General features: G+C 41.6%; 1 protein-coding gene across 2 annotated transcripts; it reads right to left on the reverse strand.

The window, feature by feature from the left end:
• Nucleotides 1-2219: 2219 nt before the first annotated feature.
• nr2f1a (nuclear receptor subfamily 2, group F, member 1a) lies at nucleotides 2220-10455 on the reverse strand. 2 transcript variants are annotated; one of them, XM_032516689.1, is made up of 3 exons: nucleotides 9114-10455; nucleotides 7229-7753; nucleotides 2220-3443 (listed from the first exon to the last, which is right to left on the reverse strand). In XM_032516689.1, the coding sequence occupies exons 1-3, from the start codon at nucleotides 9544-9546 to the stop codon at nucleotides 3169-3171; spliced, it is 1233 nt and encodes a 410-aa protein (XP_032372580.1). In that variant the 5' UTR covers nucleotides 9547-10455; the 3' UTR covers nucleotides 2220-3168. The 2 variants fall into 2 exon arrangements, with proteins under 2 accessions (XP_032372580.1, XP_032372579.1); XM_032516688.1 differs by having other exon boundaries at nucleotides 7229-7756; nucleotides 9114-10454.
• Between the last annotated feature and the right edge of the window lie 16054 nt (nucleotides 10456-26509).

Below are 26509 nucleotides of genomic sequence, written 5' to 3' on the forward strand. Positions count from 1 at the left end.
ATGCTCTCAGAAAGAGGATAAAAGATAGTTACTCTAGAGGGATTTAGAATACATTATGTGGAGCCAACCAGCTGAAAGCTGCGTTTAATAACCTAACAAACAGTTTAGTCCAGAGCTACATAAAACAAAAACGACCTGGGCTGTTGTGATGGCCATGGTGAAGCCATATTCATTCTCTCTGAAGAACAAATATCTATTCACACATGTAGCCTTCCTCAGCATCGATCCTCTGGATTATATTCCAAAAACACACCGGTTAAAGACAAACACCCTAAATAATTCTAGTGCTTTATCTGCTTTTAAGGCTGCGTTTTAGAGGTTGTGTAAAAATGTGTGTATTTTGTTTATTTTTGTTTAAATTCAGCATATTCTGCCTCCAGAAAAAAAAACAGAAAGGAAAGGCTAACCCATCAGCGGATTATTCTGCAACTTTCCCCTGACCTAAAGATGCATGATACTCATATCCACAATAAGGAAACAACGATAACCTGAAGACATATCACATTTATGTTTTTACAGTAGCTTAGGCAACATCAAGGCGTCTGACAACTGACCCAGACAGGTCGATTGGGAGCTAATAGGTACAATATGCCTTAACAGACATTAATCATGAGAATGAAAACTGTATCCCTTTGAGAGAGCATGTAAGGACAGCCTAAAGCACAACCTATAGCATCATTCCAGCACGAGCGCGAGCTAATTAATACCTTAATATTGTAGCCTTTGAACGAGACAGGCAATACAAACAAATAACCCACTGGCACGAATACCCCTCCCCCAATCCTATAAGGCAGATAACAAATATGGCGATATCAAATTCAGACATTGCAACGTGCTACATGCAGTACAGCTCCTGTCCTTCTGTCCCTCAGCAGATGAAATGTGGGCAATATGGCACACAAGCAACACGTCTGATGATGAAGGAGGGGGTGGACTAACAGGCAAATGTAATAATTGTCACACCCAAACCCCATTTTCTTCTTCATAACGCTTTCCAACATATCACATTTTACTCTAGGTGCGAGTGTAACGCTGTATTAACAGTAAGGGTTTATCCAGGTCCATAACTGGCCTTCCTGTGTCATTTGTGGAGCATATGGAGACAAAACGTACATACAGAGACAGACCAATGTCAGGACAGAACTCTAGGTAACCCATCTAACACATTGAGGACTTATTGATGTACTCATTACACTCTGAATGTATCAGGCAAACCAAGGCCACATCTCTATCTGTCTGTCTCTCTCACTGTCTCTCTCACTGTCTCTCTCTCTCTCTCACACACACACACACACACACACACACACACACACACACACACACACACACACACACACACACACACACACACACACACACACACACACACACAAAGACACACAGCTTGCTTTCCTTCTCGCACGTTTCCCCTCACATTCGTCCCTTCACTGGCTTCACAACCTCTCCACCCCTCTCTCTATTTCTTTCTTTCTTTCTTTCTTTCTTTCTTTCTTTCTTTCTTTCTTTCTTTCTTTCTTTCTTTCTGTCTGTCTTTCTTTCCTTCCCTCCCTCCCTCTCCTTCCTCCTCTCTTTTCCTACACAATGCATCACCCTCGGTATCCCTATCGACTGGCTTACATGCTGTAAAATACATTTTCCAGATTGATCACGCATATCACAGCAGCTTTGCAGCGGGGCCTATCCTTTTGCCACGCCCACATCAATATTGAGGCATTCACTATCAAGGCAGAGGTTTTTTTAAGAACGGGGGAGAGGGGAATATTGTTTGGTTTGTGAAGAATCACCTTGATTAAGCCACATGAGGCAGGATAAAGGTGGCTCTGTGTGGTGCGCAGGCTTCCCTTGCTGTCTGGGAAAAATATGAAACATTAATGCGCTCACAGGCTGGCAGAGAGCTCACTGCTGTAGTTCCTCACGTAGCTATAGCCTCCCCTCCTTTGTGTGAGCATTGCCAGTTATGTCAGTGCAGGATGTCGTGTAATTACCACACGTAATCCCGTGTATCACCCCGTTTTTTAGTGGTATAGGTGTGATGGAGGTAACCAGTGTATTCAGAATTATATGTTTCGGTACAAGACAATGACTCAGTAACTGTGGGCTACACTTGCGCTTTACTTATTGGAACCAGGAGCGCACAGAAACAACAGATCCCCTCAGATGATATAAAATAAGACCGAAAATCTTGACATTTGCTTCCAGGAAAATGCTTGAGAATGAGACATTGTTGCCTATTTCTTTTTTTAATAGTACAGTCACCATCACACAACTTCATCAACCGACCCTTCTGCAAAAAGCTGCATCATGGAGTAAGCAAATTGAAGGCAACAACCAATAAAATTCAAGAAACAATGAAAATTTCAAGACGAAACAAACAAAATGTATTTGAAATGATATATTAAAAGTGCTTTTGATTTTCATGTCTCTCCTCTTTGACTGATGATCGACTCCACACGCACTCATGGCCCGGGGAAAGGCGCCCCAGACGTCCTCTCAGTAAAAATGTCCTGGAGGTCAGTTTGCTGCTGTTGCAGGTCCATCGTATCAATAGGGGAAAAAGTTCAACCATCAGTGGTGATATTGTCATAGCGATTAGACCGTTTCTTATTTGTCTAAATTTCTTTATTTTTCTGTTTTTAAATTCTCACTTCAATTTTAATTCTTGGAGAACATAGCTTCGACAACATATATCGCACTCATTATAAGAAGCAAAAGGTTATATCAAAAAATTATTAGTATAGAATCACAGAAACCCTGGTTTAGAACCAGAAAAAATACAAAACAGAGAGGTACATAGACACAGGACAATTCTTATAATTGCTTGGAAACATTATTTTCCCGCTAAGTCTTGATTCTTTTTTTCTTACTGCGCATATGATGTTTTTCATTTTATTTGTATTTTTTACAAAAAAAAGAAAATAAAGACTAGTATTTTACAAAATGAAGAGTATTGTTCTTGACGATGAGGGTGGATTTACACAGGTGTAAAGTCCAGTTCCAATATTTTTCTGTACATAATGTATTCCATCTCAGTCCCAGAAGACAGAAAAAAAGTAATGTCTTCCAAGTTTTTCAGAAAAGGTCCTATATATAGTCTTCTTGGAGGAGGATGGGGTGAGGGGTGCAGAATTTTGGTCCTTTTTTCCTCTTTTTTCCACTTTCATATTAGGATCATTGGATGGACATGTAAGGCCAGTTGAAGCTGCTCCCGGATAATAGCATATCCCTGATGAGGGTTTCAATAGGAGTTTTACCTACCAAGCGGACGAAGAACAGCTGCTCGATTACCGACGATGAGACGGTGCGCAGAGAGGGCAGCCGCAGCAGGAGCTTCCCAAAGCGGCTGGGCTGGTTCGGGTACTGGCTCCTCACGTACTCCTCCAGTGCGCACTGGGATTTCTCCTGTAGGCTCTCGATGTGAGCAGCATCCGACAGGCCGCAAGCGTCTGAGAAACACACCAAAACACTGTGGTTAGGCTCGTCACGTCTCAAATACCTCAATGTACAACAGATTATGAAAGAAATCCCTTAACATGTCGCAGTGAAACAATTTGTTTTGGCCACAATATATAGTTTTAAAATATTGTAGAATGAAATCAGATTCTCAGGTCACCAAGCTTACAGAAAATGTAAACACACATATTACTTTTCCATTATATCTATATGTTAAATGAATATAACTCAAATTACACTGCTGACAATTTTGCTTAATATTTTCTGTGCAAAATATCAATACAAAAGCACATGGACAATTTTAGCCTTTTAGGCTTAGCTTTGGCAAGTGCAGACCTTGCCATACCCAATTAATGTCCAGCAGAAGCATTCTGGTTATCATTCAACATCAGCCTTTTACGTGTTATTGACAATGTGGAATGAACAAACACCTTGGCCAAACATGCTACATCACACTGAGCGAGTGGGACTGTCATACAGAATAAACAAGGGGCTTGCTGCTGGAGTACGGCATGCACTAGTCAGTAGAGGATACTCTGCCTGCTCTTACAACAATCAACAAGAATATAGAGTTAAATGTCATGAAAGCAGTGTTGTTAATGTGTTGAGGAAGAACTGATGGGGCTACGGAGCAAAGGCGAAAGGTAGGGTATAAAGGCCACTGCTCTTGATGTCTGGACTCAGGGGATTCAAGTATAAGGAAACATAAACGGCACTGATGAATCTGAAATTACACTGGATGTAATGTGACCTAATTACTCTGCAGTAAGCTGTTAAGTCATTTCACCGCTCTTCTCTCCACAGACTACTCTTGGCCTGTTTTTCGATGGAGCCTATAGGACAGGCCGCTGGAAGCAATCAAATTTATTAGAGGAGGTGAAGTCAATAGTCACGCAGAAGCGACATAAACTGTCACAAAATGAGCCTATGCAACAACGCAGGCGAGACGCGTGTTTTGGGGCTCATTGGTGGGTTATGCAGCCCTGTACAGCCACCCTTCAGTATAGACAAAATCGTATAAGGCTTGTTAGTGTCGTACGACGTTTTAGCCCGTTATAAAGAGCAGTGTTTTTTTCACACAACCCAAGCAGGCGTGTTCTATTAACTGCTGTAAACGCAAGTAGCATAACCGCTGGCATATATGGTCCCACATGGAGTCTAGGCTGTCTTCAAAAGATTCTGTATTGAGCTGTGCCACACAAGCAAGACAGCTTTAGTTTTCAAGCACTAATACATAAAACACAGGACAGAGGCTTTTAAGCCTAGTCGTGATTCCGCGGTGCTATAACTCACTATGGCCAGACACAATAACCTTATGAACCCGAGGGCAATGCTGAGATCTCGGGGTGATTTACTGTGACCTTAGTCCGGCCGGTCAAAGCCCCACGTATGCAAATCCCTTTGGATTATCGCTGAGTGTCCCTTTTAAAATATACTGCGATCAATAAGGTTGAAATTAATTACATTGGGAAATTTCTGGTAAAATATAATACTTGAAGATTGCAATGCAGAGGTATGGGGAGTTCGAGGTATTATAGGGAGTTCGAGGTATTACAGGGTATAGGGTAAATGCATGCGTCAAGAGAAAGCTGGTCAAAGACACCCCACAGTTCTCCATTAGGCCTGCCTGCAACCCTGCACCCCACTGCCTCAATGGACTGAGACATGGGAGCAGATAGCTTCCAGATTCGCAAACGACTATTTCTGTGGTAGATTAGCAAAGGCACACACTGCATCGTGCACACGTGGATACGGACTTCATGTAAAACAATGATCCTGATCTGAATGGTTTAGCCTGGCCACCATTATTTATGCATCAAATACTGACAAGTCTGGTGTTATTAAAGGCAAACAATCCACGCTGGTCTTGGCAAGGTGCCACATGACTTGTTATAGCCAACACCAGTTGTAGCCTATCAGACTAACTAAATGATCTGTTGGAAAACATGGAGGATGATAATGTGTGTAGGAAGTTTCTCTGGATTATATGGGAAATACTGAAACGCCGTGCAATAGAAAATATAGCCAAATGTCACTGCACACGGAAAATTGAATCTAACAGGATGTCACAATACAGGAAAAGTACGTATTTATTTGTGTTAAAACATATATTTATCTCTCAGTGTGCCTTCAAATTGTAGCATGTCAAATTAAACTAGTTGCCAAACCCCAAACCTTAAAACTAATTATTATGGCTTCTGAAATTGAAAATATAGAAATATAGAAAGTTCTCTAACTGAAAATAAACATTTATGGTAATATTCGCCAAAAAAGGGAAATATAATGTTGAAGGTGGTTTAGTAGCATGGAATACAATTTCTAAGTTCCTTTTTACAACTTTGGTAAGCATTAAAACTTTGAATAATTTAGATCCTAATTATAAATTGGTATAATTGCTTTAAAAGCATTCATTACATAACATTTTAATATGGTGTTAGAGAATATATCAATATTATAATATAATATAATATAATGCCATACAAAAACAGTAAAGGCTATAGTTGTACATCCCTGTGACTTTAAGTAAATAATAAATACTAATTATTCAAATATGCTCGAAGACAAGTGTGACCACTTAATATAAAATGGAGTTGTGACGCTTTCTAGGCATCTTGAAAGGGGGGATTATTTCAATACAACTTAAAATCTGAAAATTACAGTAAAACTGAATATTTTATTACGAACGTGTCCAATTATAGGATAAGTACAAGTGTGTTACATAATTTTGAAATGGGCCAAATATGAGACAATGAGGTCAAAACTTTGAGGTAAGTTCTAAAGTAGTTTGGGGCCTGTAAAGTGAGTTTAAACTTTCGCTTTCCTTCCAATCATCACCGGACTCCCTTGACATAACAGGCTTAATGGCACCACGCGTACACAACCAACTCCAAAATAGAATCTAAATTACGCACCGACAGTAAATGAGGACCTTTTAGGACCTTGCCCCAGTCAGCCATCAATTAAGCTATCAACAATGTAGGTTACTTTTGGAAATAGCTGTTGATGACTTTTTAAAGTGTGTGTGACAAGAGAAACTATCCTCAATAACTTTAGATAAATGAATAGGTCAGCTAAAATTAATCTACAAACAATCTATACAGACGTGCTGCTCTGAGTCCTACAAAAGCGATGCACTGACATATGAGTCAACTTCCATCAGCTTTTTTTGATCTCAGTCTGCTAAGGATTATTTCCTGCCACCCAAGACATGTGTTTGTGCACGCAAAACAAGAATAAAAGCATGCACTAACACTCATTAATGCATCAGCTGTCATATATCACACAGTGATGGACTATTTCAACTTTACGGTAGATTATTTGACACCTGTTCCAAAATGTATGGACAAGAACCTACAAGGTCGCTCTCGGCTCAGACGTGTTCAAAAAAGTTTAAACTCAACAATTAGAAAATATTTACATAAAAGATCACAAGAAGATATATACATCTTTATATATATGACTTAAAGCGTACTAAACTGAGTGTTACACTACAAAAAACTTGATGCGCTCACTCAATCTGGGTTTGTTTACATGTCTTATGTTGCGGCTACAATTGACATGGGAATGTATGTAAGTGGATATGTAGCAAGCTGTTGACAAAATAGCTGTTCCATTGCAACACAAACATCTCGTAAACTCAGATTTGTGACCAGCCCATACTACAGTCATATTCTCGGTGCCACAGTGTTTGGAGCCTCGCTCCCATGTAACATTACTGCAACTAGGCCCCATTTGTGTGTAGTGTGTAGTGTTCCTATGTGACATGTTGGACACCCACCTGATGTAAAAAGCACGATGGCCTTGAGACAGCTGTACTCTGCCGAGTCTACATGCAGGGTCTTGAGCTTCTCCACTTGCTCCTGGAAGATCCGGATGTGATCCATGAAAGCCACAACGCGGTCCGCGGACATCGGGGAGGCGTGGAGGCCCGCCGCGGCGAGCAGAGGGGCCACATGCAGAGGCATGGAGCACTGGGCCGCGTTAAGCACAAACAACTCGCTCCACGTCAGCCTGAGAAGGGACACCTGGTCGGTGATCTGCAGGTCGGGAAAGAAAGGGATGTTTCTTGCCCACTCCACGGCGCTGAAGAGCAAGCGAGCCGCCAGCTCGCAGATGTTCTCGATGCCCATGATATTGTTGGGCTGCATGCACTGGCTGCCGTACCGGGACGTCGGGTAAGGCTCGGCCCGCAGCAATAACGAGATGTATCCGGACAGATAGCAATGGCCATTCAGAGGGTCCCCGTTCGTCAGCGCGTACTGGCCTGGGTTGGGCTGAGTTGGAGGCATTCGTCCTCGCTGAACCGCTAACAAAAAGAGAGAGAAAAAGAGGAAATGTGCATCCCGGACTGATAAACATTGTTCGTGAGCAGTACAACCGCAAAGCAAGCTACAGCTAGTGTGTTTCTTCTCAGTAAAACGGCATGTACTGATATCTAAATTCAAAACATACAAATATAAATTTTCAAAACATATTAACTAATGTATACCGTGTGTAAGAGCAAATTCATACGTTAACAGCATAAACATCTCATCAAAACAGATGTGCTGTGTCCCCTAACCTTCACACTGCTTGCATTTGTATTTAGCACGCCACATGGGCTGTATGCAAAATGAAAATACAATCTCTTTTATGCAGTAAACACACACATTTTTCTGCTAAACTAAAGTACATTAGTATTATAAGTATTTTCAGGCGTATTTGCATTTTGCATGCAGCAGTCTCCACTGATTACTTTACCATTATATTTACGTGGGGTTTTGTTTATATTAATAATTATTCATTGTGGCCAAACATATTACATACATGACTGATAATTATGGTTAAATGCAATCACATCCACAAATTTTACTCACATCAAAAGATCAACTGGGAATAAAATGAATTGAGCTGTTGTTTAATATAAAAAAAAATAAAATATTAATGTAAATCAGGGCTTATAGTTTGTACTGCAAATAGTCAATTTTAAATAAGGGATGTTTGCATGAATTGGAGTTAAACACTTGACATACAGAGGAAAGTTATACGGCCTGTAATGCACCAGGCAAAACAATGAGCCATGAACAACTTTAGCGGCATTATTCAGTGTGGCTCAGCTGTCTACTCAGCATGAGGAGCTAGCGAGAGACGTGGGTTTGTGTTCATTCTACATTCACACACAGATCGCAAACCCTACTGTACGATTATAAATTAGTAAACTGCATATACTTGGGGAAGGGACTAATAGCCTTACACACACACACACACACACACACACACACACACACACACACACACACACACACACACACACACACACACACACACACACACACACGGCCCTCTCTTCTGCTCTTCTATAGTCTACGTTAAAAAGGGCCTGTGAGACCGAATGCTTTTGCTTGATAATAGTAAAATTTAGACTGCATGAAAAACATAATAAGAGGGTCAGCTAGACGATCTCCTTTGTTTAGGCGACCTGCATTCACGAACATAGCTGCACTGGCCTTTTACCTCTCCTACATGGCAGAAAGACTAATTATCCATGCAAACATCCCTAAAAAACATGGATGGAGACTGCAGTATGCCCAGCCATATGCCTGTGACCTTAATGCAACATGGCAGCCCTGTTCGTCTGCTACTAGGATGCGTAATCATGAGTGGCTTTAAAAAAGCATATTCACCTTCCCGCCGCATTCCCACTTTTAAACATTTCTTCAGCCGGCAGTATTGGCACTGATTTCGGTGGTGCTGGTCAATGGGACAGTTCCTATTGGCACGACATGAGTATGTTAAGTTCCTCCGTACACTCCTCTTGAAGAAACTTTTGCATCCCTCGCAGGTGAACTGGCCATAGTGTTTGCCGCTCGATTTGTCTCCGCAAACCACACATTCAATATGCTGCTGACTCTGTCCAGAATTTTGACTCCCCTTTTCCCCAGCGGTCCCCGGTGTGGACGGGGGTCCCGGCTGGCTGGGGGTCTGCGGAGTGTGCGGCGCCGCCGACGCCGCCTGCTGCTGCTCCCTCGCCGGCTGCGCTGCTGGGTTGGGGCCGCTCGGAGGTCCTCCGGCCACGTCTTCCTGCGGATCTCTCCAGACGCTAACTACCATTGCCATATCTCGGCCCCTGAAAGTGCTATAAAGCGAAATGATCGCCGGTGTTTATGTAGCGTACAGGAGAAAAAAATGAGATCTGAAAAGACGGGGCAGTGCAAAGTCAAATCGGAACACGCAATCTCATATGGGGTAAGAAGGAGAGTACAACGCGATCAATACATTCAAAATACAGGGGGCGATTGAATATGCACCCGATCAGGATATGCAAGTGTCGGGAGGCCAGTTCCAAGGTAAATTACAGCCAGCCATTCAGGAATCCCTATCTTGAAGGAAAACAAGAGTCCAGTCGTAACAAATTGCAGTTTGATATAAAATAGCCACAAAGGAAAGGCAGGAGCGACTCAGATGGACGCAGGAACGAGTAAAAAAACCTTTTGCAGGAAGGACACGCGATCCAAAGTGCTGCGGAGATAAATTCCTTTCTCTTTTCTTCCCCTTGCTCCTTTACACTCCCGTCTTCGCCGTATAGGAGGGGAGGAAAAACTGAAGAGCCGGATTTTTACATCTATATACTAAATAAAGCTCATCATCTCGCCCAGCAGCGAAAGAAAACCGCGTCGCCGAATGAAGTGCCCATGTATAGTTTCACCTCGCTCCAGCAGGAGGAATGGAGATACGAAGAGAAAAGATAAAAAAGAAGACCAATACCAACAACTAATAGAATATGCAAGAAGAAGGAGAGACCCAAAAATGAATGCGCTTAAACGGGAGGACCAGCAGAGCAATGTTTCCGAAACGGGGGATCTGCGCGAATGTCTGTATATAGTGAACTTTGACACTACTATTGAAACTGACACGTTTCTATGGAGATCGCTGCGCCTTATATGGTGCTCATGTCAAGGAGCCAAGAGAGGGGCTGCTGGAGACTGATAATCAAAGGCGACTGACTGGCCAGAGCCCTGCATAGAGGAGGAGGAGAGGAGGAGAGGGGGGAGATAGGGAGAGAGAAAATGGGAGGCTAAGGTTATAGCCAAGCCCTCTCTTTCTCTCCATTGGTTAGAGTCCCCCTCCGTTCATTCACTGCAAAAAATGTCCATCTCGATAAGTCATTGGGTCTCGTGTTCAAATCTTGAAATGTTATATTTTTTTTTCTGAAAACACAGTAGAAAAAATGCAATTGCAGTTTATAGAATTCCGCTTGTTTCCAATCGCAGTCCAAGTTGTTTGTAGCATATTTAGGAGTCAATATCATGAAATAAAGCAGAATATGCAGGGGGATTCCTTTAGAAATGAACAATGGATGTAATAACATTTACAGTGATGGGTCGATTGGCATTGGAAACTAGTGGAAGCATCTTGCCCCGATGGAAGATTTAGTCTCCTGTTTTGGTAAATTCAAGATTTCCAGACTCAATACGGATCTGACTAATGTCAGGGGATGGATATTTTTTGCAGTGTTGCAATCCACGGCTGGAGGAACTGGGGGGCTCTGACAGGCACAATTTACATTGAGCTCGCCCCGCGCTGCTATTTACTTTGAAACCTGATTAGTATGGGCCGTCTATTGTCACCAAAAAGAGGAAGAAACCCTGAATAGAATAGCAGAAAAAGCGGGGTAAAGGCAAGGGGGGGACAAAGCTTTTACGCACGACAAATAAACCAAAAACTGTGCGCAGCGACGAAAAGGGGCACTCTGGTTCAGAAATTCCCCAAAGTTTCAAAATGGTTTGTCTTGGACTCGTATCTTTATTATAAAATTAACGGATGTCATGAATCGTTTGAAGCGGATTTATATTTCCACACGTTGTTTTGTCTTTGGCATGCGCATTGCGGTACATCCTCGTCTGTAATCGGCACAGTCTCGCTGATTAAAACTTACAATTTAGTCAAAACGAGCTTATAAAAGGGAGGAAAATGTCAAAGGGGGGGAATGATGAATAAAACGGTTATACAAACGCGATGTCGTGCCAGCGGCCGAAAATCTCTAAAATTAGACGGAGCAATAAGCAATATTCAATAATTACCGAGGTCCTGTAGTCTCCACAATCACTAAGCTGGTGTCACATTATGTCTTAATAATGACAGTAATTCTAAATCATGTGAAGTTGCTGGGAATCTGCATGGGGATTCTGGCTTTTTGTATCAGGGTTTCTGTAGGCTTACTACCTCTCAAAAAAAAAATGTCTGGATCGCGCTGCCATCTAGCGTACATTGTACAATTACAACCTCATATTAATGCATGCACAAGTCACCAAACATGAATTTTTTAAACTTAAAAGTTGATTTAAAAAATAAAATAAGCCCCAAATTTGCGTATCATTTCCTTTCTTCTTATCTTTTATCTTTTTTTTTTTTTTTTTTTTAACTTTCTCCAAAGTACAACCTTTTGATGTTAAGGTTGTATAGCGGAGAAAAAAGAAACTTTCAAAAACCAATAATAAATATACATTATATTACAACACAATAATAATAGTCCCGAAAGTGCGCGAGCGTTTTGATTGTATGTGATTTAGAAGAAACATAAAGTCAAAACGATGTGCGTAAATTATTTTAAAAGCATGGTAATACACCATGTTGGAAAAGAATAAGCATTTCTAATACATCAAATTATGATTTAATACAAAAAAACTAAGTTGTTGTATGAAGATCTTTAACCACACAAATATATTAGCAGATATAACGGAGCGTAAATATGCAAGTGCCACCTTTGGAAACACAGGAGGGATGGGTTGTTTTCTAAGTATTCAACAAGAGCTCTCTCTCCCGTCCCTGTCTCGGACACTCCACTGAAACTCCCCGTCCATATATCTAGCTCTTTGAAAAGGTGAAACCAATAAGATTAAATCGGACAAAGAATTTTTTTCTGTAAGTGTATCATTAAGATTTAACTCCACAGATTGGAAAGGGGCTCCGCAGGAGAAGAGGAGAGTGAGAGGGGCAGCGAATGGGAGCAGGGTAAGGGCTCTAATAGAAAGCTGGGAAACGGCGAGAGAAAAAGGAGAAAGTGGACAGCAGGGCATTAAAAGAAGAAGCACCAACCACGGCGGTTACCAGTGGACGAGCAGCTTTCTACCTGGAGCTACCGATAAGGCAAGTACAATATTTATTTCTTACTTCTCCTACGTTAAACACGCATGTCTCTGAATGCAAGACAGAATTATTTGGCTCACGCCACAGGACCGTTAACTTCAAACAATGTGTCAGAGTCCCAACTTTTTAAATACTGGACAGTCGCATCTTCTCTTCACATCATCGCCGATTAGGAGACTCGTCCCCCCCGTTTTCCAGCTGTCCTCTCTGATTTGTACATCAGATAGTTATTACAGGCTGCTTGTAGTACCGCTGGACATATGAGCCTTTTTTTGCACGTCCCGTCCCTCACCTGCAAGGCTATTTGTTGTTTGAGCACATAATGAAAAGATCGATAGCAGGCTGTTTGTCTCAGCGATAGTGTCACCGGATTAAAAGGTTTATCAAGGAGACCAACCGTTGCCCATCTTTTAGGCTGTTTAGCCACAATACTGTCAGATGCAAATATTACAGATTGCCGTAAAATCTCATGCACTGGCAAGAACACGTTGTATGTGAGGAAAGAGTGCAGCGAGGAAATGTAAGATGTCATACAATGGGATTTATCAAAGCAGCATTATTGATGTAAAGGGATTGCAATGAAAACTGATTTAAAATAAATGATGTAGTAGGCTACGGTAGGCCAGGCTCGCTTATTCTAGGACAAACTGCACGTCAATCAGTTTGGAAAATAACCTTACATAACAACATTTAGCTTTTTATCTTCTCATGGGTGCATAAAGTTCACACTAATCAATCATTCGTGAGCCAAGAAACATTTATTTTTCATTTACAATTCTCTAAGTATTCTACCTTTTACTTGTTTGGACAGCAAAATATGACTAATCTGTTAAATGATAGAAAACGTGTAAAGACTTACATAATCACATTATTATTAAACATGTCTTTCAGGTAATGGATGCATTTGCGCATTAGCAGCCGCCTTACTGTAATCTCATGCTTTGCTCTGCAACAGATAATTAGGGATCTTGGAATATTTAAATTCTATCTGACTTTTTCTATTTTTAATCAAAATTGAATAATCCCCCCCTACTGTATTATGGCTTGGTCAAAATAACTTATTTCTTAATATGTATAGGTATACAGAGCACATAACAGTTTTGCCATATCTGTGATAATCAATAACTGATGCTCTTTTGACACAGATACAGTGGGACGTTGTTAAACTCAGAAATGCAGCTTCCAAACAGCTGAAACCAACAAGCACAACGATCAGTTGGGAAGACCCTGAGGTCATAAGTGCAAGGCCCCCAATTAAACAACACACGACTGTAAGGACGCGTTTAAAGCATTTAAAACGATGCAAATGGAGGTAGGGATTTAGAAATGGAAGAGGGTCTGTTATTATTGACTGTGTATGAGTACGCCGGGGTTACAAGGACAGCATATAGCCAGTCATCGTATGGATTTAGAGGTTGATTCGCTTTTCCAGGGGGCCTCTGCTGAAAGACGCCTCCTGTGTGCACACCACTGTTATGTTTCTGGACGCCGGGCTACAGGGCCACATGATGCCATGATGCTGATCCCTGCGACTGCCTGCAAAAATAAAATGATTAAACAACCAAAACCAATGAAGTGAGGGACACCTAGAGCGTCGTTACACAACTCCATGTTGGGTCCTGTCTGTTTGTTGGAATAATAGACACTGATTAATAGTCAAATTGAGCATGTGTTGAAATAAGATGCAGCTCCAAATCTTTAAAATGACGTTACAGTGGTTTGATTGGGCTTTTGTGTATTAAGGAAAAGTTTGTCACTAAAGTTTTTTTCATTAATAATGAGGTTTAAGATTTAGGGAGTTACACGGTTTCCTATGTTATTCTGTGGAGATTCCTTTGTAGGATATTATATATTGTTACATTTTTCGACCATATGAGCTCACTAACATTAAGGCAATGTGTTTTACATATAAACAAAAACAAGATGTAGATGTTCACTATCTTATACAACATATGCCACATGGATAATACATTAAGATAATACATGCATTTAGTCCCTTATCTATCTTTCAACCATATGTTTTGAGTATAATTTGCTTTTGCATCCGGATTATTTGCCTTATGGAAATAGTAACCTTGCAGTGGCATATTGATTTCTGATGCTGCAAATTTATTTTTTAATTACGCTAACATCATCAAATATAAAATAACATGATTGCCTTCGACAAGTTTGAAACAACAGTGATTTCACACAGTTTTATATGTGACAACCTAGTTGCTACAGTGAAGTGAGTGTAACTTTTCTCAACACCTCTAAAGCTTCAGCTTTACGTATAAAATGGAACTGGGGGTGAAAAGAAGAAGGAAAGTGTTTCACGGTGCGCACTGTGCTGAACATAGAATAAACACCAACACTCACATTTTGCAAGTCCTAATTTAAAAAAATTAAATAAAACTCATTCTTATGTTTAACTTGGAGGTTTTGTTGCTTTGAGTGGTTGTGTGTTGAAAAGGGAGGGGGGTGGGGGGGCGGGGGGCGTCTTTTTGTCCAAATCTGATCCCCAAATTATTCTGGGGGCTCAGATTGGTGTGAAAGGGACGAGAAGGTCACTTGAAATCGCCTTTTATCCGCTGTTTTTTTCTTCGTCTATGGATCAGCAACTTTCAATAGACATAATCTAATCGCTCTTAATGGAAAGGCCATTCGTGAGAAATAGTGGAAATATCGTTGAGCCTATAGACTACAGCCATTTAAGACCGACGCATTTAACAGGCAGCGTGGCGATGAATTATTACTGAAACTGAAAAGGGTCTCCCCCAAAACAGGGCAAGTTTAAAACCGACAGATGCAAACAGCAATGCAAACTTCATTTCATTTCAACTTTTTGCCCTAAAATGACTTTAGCTGTAAAAATGCATTACCCCACAGTTAGAATCATCCTAGTTTGTATGTAGACATTATTGTCTATTTCCTAATTATTTTTAATCTCCCCAAAGATTTGAGATCCTTCAGATTCAGACGTGATGAATAGGAGTCCCTTTCCAGGGTTTTTGCATCCCAGACTATAATTGAGGACAATAACTGCAATGACTTTCCCAATTAGGCTTGAGGTTGGAGTTAAGTTAGAGCGACTGTCAGTTTAAGCTATGGGCAATGGCTTTATTGCTCACTAACCATCATTTCTTTAGAGCACATGTGCTAATTACTTTGGATGGTCCCAGAGACGGAGATTATAAATCCATTAGCACCCAAACCCTCGTGGTTCCACAGTGCAAACACTGTAATTTTGTAGTACACCAAAAAACCAAACTTTAAGTACCAGAAGCTAGATGAAGAGAAACAGATTTTCAACAGCGTGTGTACTTCTTAGGGATCCACTGTGAAGGAAAGCCCAGCGTATATCAATCAGCAGCTAAACCGAAACACACAGAGTAAACTAAGCAGAACAGAAAATGAACTGCCACGGATAACTGTCTTATCACTGGCCGGTAGTTAGGTTTAAACACGGCCTGTTTATATTACTGTGTCAACGCAATGCAGCATTGTAATCATAAATGATCAACACAACACTCTTTTAACAATGTGGCTTCTATTTTTATGCAAGTTTGAGAAATCATTTATTCTTCCTCCCAAAGTGCATGTCACATATCCAGGCAGCGCCGCAGCCTAAAGGAATAAAGTGAATTATAACAAGATATAATACCTGTTTGACTCCGTTTAAAGAAGGCAAAACAAAAAACCGGGACTCAAACGGGTGAGCGTGAAGGCATCTCAACCTTAAAGTAATTTATTTCAGGGAAACCGGAGGGCAAAGGTGGAATTCTTGAGAAATTCAACAAGGATAAGGGAGCTTTAGGAATTCTGCACGCAGATTACCTTTCATCCCATCCTCACATTATCCGACAACACAGTAGAAATATAGCTCAGCGACAAAAGAGCGAGATTACCCTCCGACACAGAAGAGTGCAAAACAATTTTAAGAAGTAGGCTATTGCGATTATTAGGGGAGTGAACAATGACAGAGAGAGAGAGAGAGAGAGAGGGAGAGAGAGACAGAGGATGAGGAAGAGGAGGGGGTGGGGGGTCAACACAGAAGAGGAGCGATTCCCTGTGTGCTTTCAAAGGGGGAGACAAAAAAAGCTCGCCGTTCAAGTGTCCCGTCACTGTCGTAGTGGTGTAGTGGCTGGTGGAACCATCTAAAAATAGTTTACCCATTCATATTTATGCTGAGTAAATTAATAACAATATGAAACTGTGCGAAGATGCGCGAAGATAACAAATTATTTTTTTCTGGTGACAGAATAATGTTTACATTGTTGGTTATGATGCCTTGCGAGGATTACTAACACTGGGTCAGTTTTCCCCCATTTGGTTGAACTTTTTTGGTTGCTTAACTTTTGGTTTGTAACTAAATGAGTGGCATCACATCAGCATCTGCGTTATTTTTTCTCGAATTTCCCCCCTCAAAACCAACACACAGCAGGGGCTTAATTAGAAATGTAGTGTAGCTGAACCATCAGCATGCTGGAGCTGAGAATGACTTAGCACACTGGTGCAGTCTCCTTTACATCAGTACAGAGAAAACAACAACATTATTTCATCACAAATTCCCGGAGGCAGTTTGAGTGAAACACATCTTTATTTATTTACATTTGGAAAATAGTATGTGCCATAAATTAATATATATATATATTATTAGATATATATATACAATTATACAGTATAGGGATAATAAAGCAGCAATCAAAGTTTACTTTTACTAATTCCTACCCCCAAACATCTGTGACCATTATTTATTATGCTAAAATATAACACAGGAATTGTTTTAATCACACATTTCTAAAGAAACACTCACTCTCTCAGTTGGCACTTATCACAGACACCACCACCACACCACACACACACACACACACACACACACACACACACACACACACACACACCCCAAAATAATATTTAAAACAAAATATAGCCCTTTCTCTCACACACCCACACACATCGACAAAACGCTCTTAACTTTTTTTTTTTGTTTGAGAGTGTGTGTCTGGTGTTGGCATGTGTGTAAAAAGACAGTGAAGTGAAGGTGGCCTGTGCTTAGTGTCCAGACCTGGCAGATTGTGACCTTATCAATGTGAAATTCTTAAGATAAATTATTCATAGCACCTGTTTGATGTCTCCAGCCAAAGAATGACAAAGGTGTAAGATTTAAGATCCTTCTTAAAAGCCATGAATATCAGCTGCTGTGCTACCTTTCTCCTTTTAGAGTAGAAAAAGAGGGAGATAGAGAGTTGCATTTTAAAGCACAAAAATGAACAATGTGTTTCCTAACAGGGGGTGTAGAAGAGAGCAAAACACAGACGAACATAGATACAGAACTGTTAAGTATGCCAATCATCATTTGCATATTAATAAAACTCAACAGGAACTTGAGCTACCATTTACAGTGTGCAAGGTGTGGATTCTGTCTAACTGTTACTCAAGGTGACTCACAGGTGTCCAGTGATCACTCAAGCGGGCCACACACACTGTCACTGCCAGCTTTATCCTCACAGTGTAACCTGAAGCAGAGAGTTTGTGTGATTCGGTGGAGCTAACCTTGCCCTTTTGTAACTGGGTTTGTGTTGTGTCTCCTCGCAGGCAGAGAGCAACACGACGAACGTCAGGCGTTTGGAAACAGCGGGATGGTCGGTGTGGTGCAAGGACAGACACTGGGTTGAAATGTAATTTAGGGTGCATGGATGGTGACGGTGATACCACTGCTTAGCATGAGGGTTGGGCTCACTTGACATGACAGACTTTCACTGACAGGCTCATTGTACTAAATCAAATATGTGGTAAATATTACATTAACTGTAAATGAATAGTCACTCTCGGAATAGATTTTAAGAGGCTGCTCTTTCTGTATTTTATTGCTCAGTTTAGATTGTTTTTTTTCACTAAGTACATTACTAAAGTGTTTGTTTATCAAGTACTATCCAAAGCTATTCTACTCAGAAATGAAGCCAAGCATCCTGGAACTCAAATTCCTTCTCAATGATTTGTTTTGGAAAAAGACCATGGTATGCTTTTGAGAAACTGGCAGCTGCTCTTTTAATAGCTAGAGGTCACCATAACACTCAGTATTAATAAAACAAATAAGACTCGGATGGATATTAATGATGATATATACAGATGTACTGTGCATGAGCTTAAATTATGTGTGAGTGTGCTAAAGGAGAGACACATGTTTGTGTTTACTTGACTGTGTGTGTGTGTGTGTGTGTGTGTGTATGATAGCCGAGTCGGTTTCCCTCAGATGTTCCCTTTGACCTTTGACCCCACAGTTAGGGTCAAGCCCTGACAAATGAGATGGTCGAGTTCTGGCCAGAAGGGCAAACATTCCACAACAATCTTCTGTCCTCCTCCTCCCCTCTCCTCATATCCGTCATTCCTCACCCCTTAACTCCTCTCAGTATGTCTCCCCCACGAGTCAGAGAGAGTCAGAGAGAGTTCTCATTACAAACAGACATGTTTTATTGAATTTGCTGTGGGAATCTTAAAGCACACACACCCTTCAAATTAAGAATTACGACATTGGTTATATTTAATATCCCCAACATCTGCCTTGTTTACAGAAGGGGAGAAAACAAAAAAAGAGTACAATCTTAGAGGAGAAGCTGTGGTAAAGATTTGGATATTACAACCCTGCACTTTGAAAGCGTACTGTGTGTGTGTTTGGAAAGCTTGTCAGTGATGTCAAGGATGAGAAATGTTGCAGTGTGGTTTTTTTTACACACGCTGCTGGCTCCAGCATTTCCGGCAACATTTCTCACTCTGCCTCCCTCACACCATCCGCTCTGCTGCAATATCCCCACATTTTTCCATCCTTTCACTTCTTCCCCTACCCCTCCCTCCCTCCCCTTTTGCCTTCTCTCCACTCTCTGACCACTCTTGCTCCCTTTACCCATTCCTCTCTACTGCACCAACCTGCCCAATCTCAGCCTCTCCCTCCCCCTCCCTTTTTCCTACACCCACTATTTTCTCTGATTTTCTAACATGCCGTTCCACAGAATGCTACCACCTGTGTCTTTAGGGGGAAAAGGGGGGCTATTGGTATTCCTCTTCGGGAAGCTGGTTAAGGTAAGTGGCACCCTCTATTACAATGACACGGCAAATAATGGTTCTGCCTGTTGTGTTTCTGCATTAACTTTTTTTCATGGAAGGACCCCGGCTTCCTAAGCATCACCACATCACCACCCTCCATCAGAGCTCTAGCTACAAGTCACTGCTGTAAAAACACACACACACAGTCACCATCAATGAACGTCAGCAGAGCAACCATAGCGCCACAGAGGAGCCTGGAGACCAACAAAGCCGGTTGATATTGTAACACTGTGTGGATCATGCTCTTGAACTTGCTTTCATAATGATGTAATATTACAAAAAGGCAATGCAACACAGTAATGATGTTAATAAAAATACATCAATCTCGATATGTGTGTGAATGTGTTTTTTTTTCTCTTTACTCCCGGTTGAATTGTGATATCATTTGATGTTGGATGTTATGTGATTCATCGGAGGGTACAGCTGCTTCACATGGATCTTGGCCTGGACAGGACTGTTTCCTCACAGGGGCAGCTGATCACATGACTCAGTCACGTGGATAGATCTGAGCTCTAATTGGCCATGCAATGGTACATCACGGTAGCGAATCTGAGTGCATGTATACGGCTCTCTGCTTTGAATAGTAAAATGGTGGGTTGTGTGTTTTGCCTTCCTAGGCAAGAGGGCAGGGAGTGTTGTGTACATCTGTGGATGGGGATTAGACCCAGGGCTGTTGTTTTGATGATGTACACTTCTAAATAATATGTCATCACGCAAACAATGCACACAAATCTGCAATTAAACCGAAACAATGCAATGCCATAGAGTTAAGTTGCGCTGATGAAATGGTGAAGAGTATAATTTGTAGTTTTAATATACAGTATATGTACATTACTGCTTCCTGATGTCTCTCTCTTTCTCCCTCCATTTTTTCACATCCATGGTATGTCCACGCATTAATGACCCAGTTGGCTGCATACCCAGTGTAAATATATAATAAAGCTCTCCTATCATTCTCATCATCATTAGCCGTCAGCTTGGTGGGGTTTAAGTAGACAGCAAGCGACAGGCAACAGGGAAAATATGTGTAGGTGTATGTGTGTAATCATGGCCATGTCCATGGTGCATTTCAGCTGATTGTGTATACGTCCCTTTCCTCCTCCTCCTGCTCTGTATGTCCACAGGCAGCTCAAGGATGTAAAGGAAGGGCTCAGAGCCACTTGATTCCCTGCCACCACCCACCGTTGCCCCAGTGTTACCGGAGCGTGGATGTCTGCCCCTGTCCCCCAGAGCCTCAGTCTCACTCCCCCCTACCCCACCCCTCCTCACCCAACACGCACCCACCAACCCCCAATCCCTCCACCTCCCTGCCTCGCTCCCTGATTCAGTGTGTAAAAGCGCCCCCTGAATGATGGATTACTGTGTCACCGCAGCCTGCGAAGGATTAATTTGTTTCATTGATTTCTCTTTAGGCAGAATGCCAGCGTCTGCCGCTTCCCACCTTTTCCCCAAGACTCGCAGCTGTAATAGACGGTAATGGTCTAAGACAAATCAACCCGTTTCTTGTAAAAATAGCACCAAATAACCCTCCCCGCCCTCTAGCCTGCACTCCACTCACGAGCACACCAGGGAGTGGTGGTGGTGGGGTATCAGGGAGTGTTCGATTCATCCTCATCCTCCATCTCTATCACTCCATCTGGCTATCCTTCCATACCACCGTCCCTCCTTATCCTGTGCTGAGACAGAAGAGACCATCCAGTCCCTCTAACAAAGCCATAAGTCTGCCATACTTACAGCTCCCTCTCAGGTCTCACAATGGATGGGTAATGACAGTGCTGTCTGGAGGGGGCTGTGGGAGTTGGGCCATTCTCTCCAGTAATGGAAGCAGTTACTGCCATTCCCTACACACCTGCCGAAACAGCTAACTGTTAACCACAATGATCTATGGCAAGGCCTTCCCGCACTACTCTAAAGTTGAAGGGCTGTACTGACATCCTTGAATTAAGGCATGTCTGAACAACACATCTTATTTTCTGTGTGATGCATGAAGTTCTTCTACTGTACATTGAGAGATATGGAAAAGCATTGCAGTTATTTAGAAACAAATCTGTACCTATGAATCAGTGTTGGTACAGCTCTCAGCATTGCAGACTGACAATCCAGCATTCCTGACATTCACTGATTTAATGCTGACATAAGATGCTGCCACATCCTTTCTACCCTGTCACTGCTTTGAACGATGGGAAACCCAAACTGCCTGTAACATTAAGCACACCACTACAGGCTGACTGTCCTCGAACGCTTTCCAATCCCACAGAGATTTACGAGCAGAACCAGATCCATTAATCCATTGTTGATTTGCTGTGGCTGCCCTGCAGGGTTTTTGGGATCAGATATCATACAGTGCTGAAACTCACCCTGTTGCGCAGCAGGGTAGACGATAACACCCTGATCAGTGCTTAAAAATGCTACATCAAGCATTATGGAATTAAATACAAGTCACTGTTTTCAATTTATATCATTAAATTCATGGCACAATTGAAATTCCTGCCACCATACTTATCATACACAACCTGACGGATATATTAACGTTTGACAGAAAACATTACATTACATAACTTACATTAAAAATGACAACATAAACCAGAGTGACAATCCATAGACGGCTCTGTACGAGTGAGTTAGAGCTGGTGCACAATGTGATAATGACCCAGGCTGCAGGAAATCTCATCAGTTCCCTGCAATCAATTTAACCGTGTTTACAAAGCCATGGGCTGAAGTTTGTGCTTGAGGACAGAGCACGGGTCACACTGGTGTTGAACTAGATCCCCCAGCTGAGCTCGCCTCTCCTGGGTAAACCTCCACAAAGCCCCTGCATGTCTGACACCACCAGGTCCTTCAAATACTGCTCTCAGACAGAGGATTAGGAAATCTCACCATGATACTGTCCATTTCTCTATTCTATCTTTTTTTCTCCCTTATTGTCACCCTTTCTCTACCCATGCATTCTCATGCCTCACATCCTCCCTCCGTTCCTCCCTCCTTGGCCTGTTGAAGTGCTTGTTCTACTCAGGGCACATCTATCCTCAGGGGTCCTTACATTCTTAAGTGCCTCCAGAAAAGGTTAGTTGGCAGGTAATTGTCTAGCTGTGGTTGGTCTTATCTTAATTGTGGGTGCTTCAATGCAAGCTACACTTCCTTTGATAAAGCAACTTACAGTATGTGGAATAAAGGGAGATGATAGGATGGTACGAGAAAAGAATTTACCATTTGTAAGACTTTTAAAGACTTTTTGTTGTCATTCTTCTACACGTTTTTTGGGGGTTTATTGTCCACAATTCCAATATGTCTTGTATGTGCATCACTGGATAGGTTAGATTATAACAAACTCAATATTTGTTTTGCCAAGTGATCCTACTCATGTATAGTAGAAAAAACGATGCTGACCTCATGGTGTTAAAATACAAATGACTAGGTCTTCAGCCACTCTAAATCTATACTTCTATTAGCCATCTGATCATATATATATATATATATATATATATATATATATATATATATATATATATATATATCAATGTCGATAGGAAGCTTTAGGGGGGTTAGTGTTTGCATTGCCCCAGTCAAAGGTCATGACTGACCAATAAAATATTTCCACAACGCCATCAATAACTCCGACATGCAGACTAATACAGTATGGGATTTTGGATAGGGGGATGAAGCCTGACGTGCTTGCTTTGAGCAGAATGGATGAACAAGAGGCCAAAAGGTTACTGGACAGACTTTTGCCCCCTGCCCCTGCACCCTCTTATATGTGCATTTGATAGCGACAGAGGCAATTATAAAGGTATACTTCAGACAGGTCAAATGGGAGAGGGCAAAGTGCAGAACCTTTAAAGCACTGGCAGGAGTCAAAGGTTAGGATGGACAAAGCCCATCATAGTGTGCCACTGGGAAAGAAGTAATGGAATCAGAGCTATAAAGACTAGAAGGACAAAAAAGATCATATCTTCTCTTTATTTATGCAATCTTTTACTAGATAGAAAAAGTGACACACACTATGCCAGGCCATGTTGTTTGGTATGTTGTATGTTGTGTGATGAACCATCACGCTTCAAAGCTATTGAATAGGAACAGACCAAAGTCAGGGAAGGTTGTGGCGTGCATTTAGCACCAGTGACCAATGTCAAATGTAAAGGTCAAAGTGGAATTGCCTGAGTCGGACAATACAACGTTTGCTCATGCACATTTATGCATCCCATTGGCAGTGATTTATGGAGGGAGATAAGCGTACGGATGGGAAGAAAACACTCTCTTTCTCCTATCCCGTCAGACTCGGTAAATACACTACTCACTCATATCAATCACCATGTCGCAGTGAATCGCCACTGTATGCTTCCTGCTCAGATTAAAAACTGCCTTTGTCTTGCTCTGCCTCCTCCCTCCAGCTCTGGGGAACACACTTTCAGTATTGTTGCTATTTCACATGCTCTATGTTAGCATTTCAAACAGCTGTGGTACAAAAGTAGTGAGTATGTTCAAAGTCAGCGGTATGCTATGGATAGATTCCATACTGTATCAATCATACACTACAGAAGGAAGTTCCTGAATTGATCGCAAAATACTGAGAAGAATATGGAATTGTTTTATCTGTTATGTGACAAAATGGGCTATAAAAAATATTATCCTCCCACTGCTATTTATATCTAGGCTGCTGTACTATGTTATACTATGTTATTCTCTTTTAATGGGCTGCATTTGGTTTGCATGAGATTTCTTTTTTTAAACTACACTGTTTACACTGTTACTTTCATCAGAATTTCAGGGCATTTAAAGGAGTTCAGAATGGAGCATGTTTTATGCTTATAAAGTACGTCACTGCTTAGTAAAGTAAATTCTCCCTCCTCTGTCTTCTGCAGGACAACATTTCTGTGCTGCAGCCAGTATTTTGCAGGAGCAGCCACTTGGGGGGGGGGGGGGGGGGGGGGGGGGGGGGGGGGGGTCTTGACTGGGACAGCAATTAACTCTATATCCTGGCTTTTAGGTTTTTCTAGGTCTCTTGAACATGGACATGTTCCCCATGTCCCCTTGGCTCCTTAAATGTGAAAACCAGCCTGTCACTGGTGCACCACAGCCTTTGCAAACTACCCCCAAGTGGTTCAGAATCCAGCCAGAGAAAAGTCCAAAAAGAAACTATGCTTTTCAACTGCCGGCCAAAGCGGAAACATGGTCTAGTAAGCTCCTTTTTAACCTGAACCGTAAAGACCAATTTTCCTTTCCTCCAATAGCAATAAATTTGCTCTTTTCCTTTATTACACATACTATGTTTTTTCCATGGGAGGATCAAAGGGTGATAATGCGCGATACCATAAGTATCAGTGTATATTACCTGACACTTTCTGTTTAGTTCTGCATTAGTCTGTATTTCAGTTTCAATATGACAAAAACCTCTTTAACACCAAAAAACCTGCGGTAGCCAAAGTATAGAATGTTTCTCTTCTGGAATTCATATAAATTTCATTGCGTCAACTGCAGAGGTCAGCTTTGAGGATCAGATTTTTACCATTTTAATACCAGCGTTGACATTTTCCTACAAGCCAGCCGTTCTACCATCTATCCTCCCCTCCCTCCTTGTGAGAGAACAACAGTTCTGAAGGCGGTTTATATACATGACAAGTTCTGTATGATCCGTCACATTCATCTCTATTTCCCATTCACCACAGGGCATTTGAACCACATCAGAATCTATTACCACCATGCAGATTCAGCCCCTGCTGACAATACAAATCATGATAAGATGGAGCAGTGACTCCATAAACACTCTCGCTTATATATCACATGATATGAGCTGGGCTGGATAGCAGATCCCACTTGTCTTCTCTATGTGATCGTATATTTATATGGATGGACTAAAGATATGGATATCATTACATCTCTGTCTGTCTTTAACCTGTGTCTGTTACTACCCAATTCAAACAATGGATATAAACAGTTGTGTCTGCATATGTGTGTGTGTTTATCTGCAGTAGCATCCATCACTCAGCAGTAGGAGTTCCGAATCAGCTACTTGTGAGAAGAGATTTATGCTGTAATGCATCAAATCAACAGACCTTTACAGTAAAATATGATTTTATCAATAGGCCTGATCAATAGTGCATGCAAGACCCTGTGTAATTATTACAGAGGTCCGTATCAATAAAACCGTCACGCATGACCTCCTGCCAAAGGCTATGGAGCTGGGAGTCCCAGACAGTCGAAGAAAGGTTTGTGTCGTGGCCCTGAGTTATTTGATTACCTGTACATAAGGTCACATCTGGGATGTACCATAACTCATCAGGACATCTCGGCTGAGATGAGTCCGGCAGGGAAAGTTTTAACAGCAGCAACAGACTACTGCATAGCAACACATGTAAATCTAAATTTATTTGATACGTTTTACTGGCTAATTAATACGACCAGGTCTGTTTATAAACTTTCATTGTTGGTGAGTTTTGTTTCCTTGCACCTCTGAAGACATTAGAGATTATAAATGACAAAGACGCGGATGACTGTCTTTACTGGAGTGAGGATCATTTGTCCTGAGGCAAGCCAATCCATGAGTGAAAAAAAAGAGTGTCAAAAAGAGCTTTGTATTACACTGTAGTGGGAGCACTCTGCATTTAAACACACACACATACACACACACACACACACACACCCACGCACGCACGCACACACACGCACACACACACACACACACACACACACACACACACACACACACACACACACACACACACACACATACAGTACACCAGAGAGAGAGAGAGCGTGAGGCAGGGACCAATGAGGCAGTTTATATCGGGATTTTGTTTCACAGCCACGGCCTCCTGGGAGAGAGGGGTCTGCCAATAACACTTAAGAGACAGAG

Source organism: Etheostoma spectabile, chromosome 5 (genome assembly GCF_008692095.1).
Source record: "Etheostoma spectabile isolate EspeVRDwgs_2016 chromosome 5, UIUC_Espe_1.0, whole genome shotgun sequence".
Taxonomy (NCBI): Eukaryota; Metazoa; Chordata; class Actinopteri; order Perciformes; family Percidae; genus Etheostoma; species Etheostoma spectabile.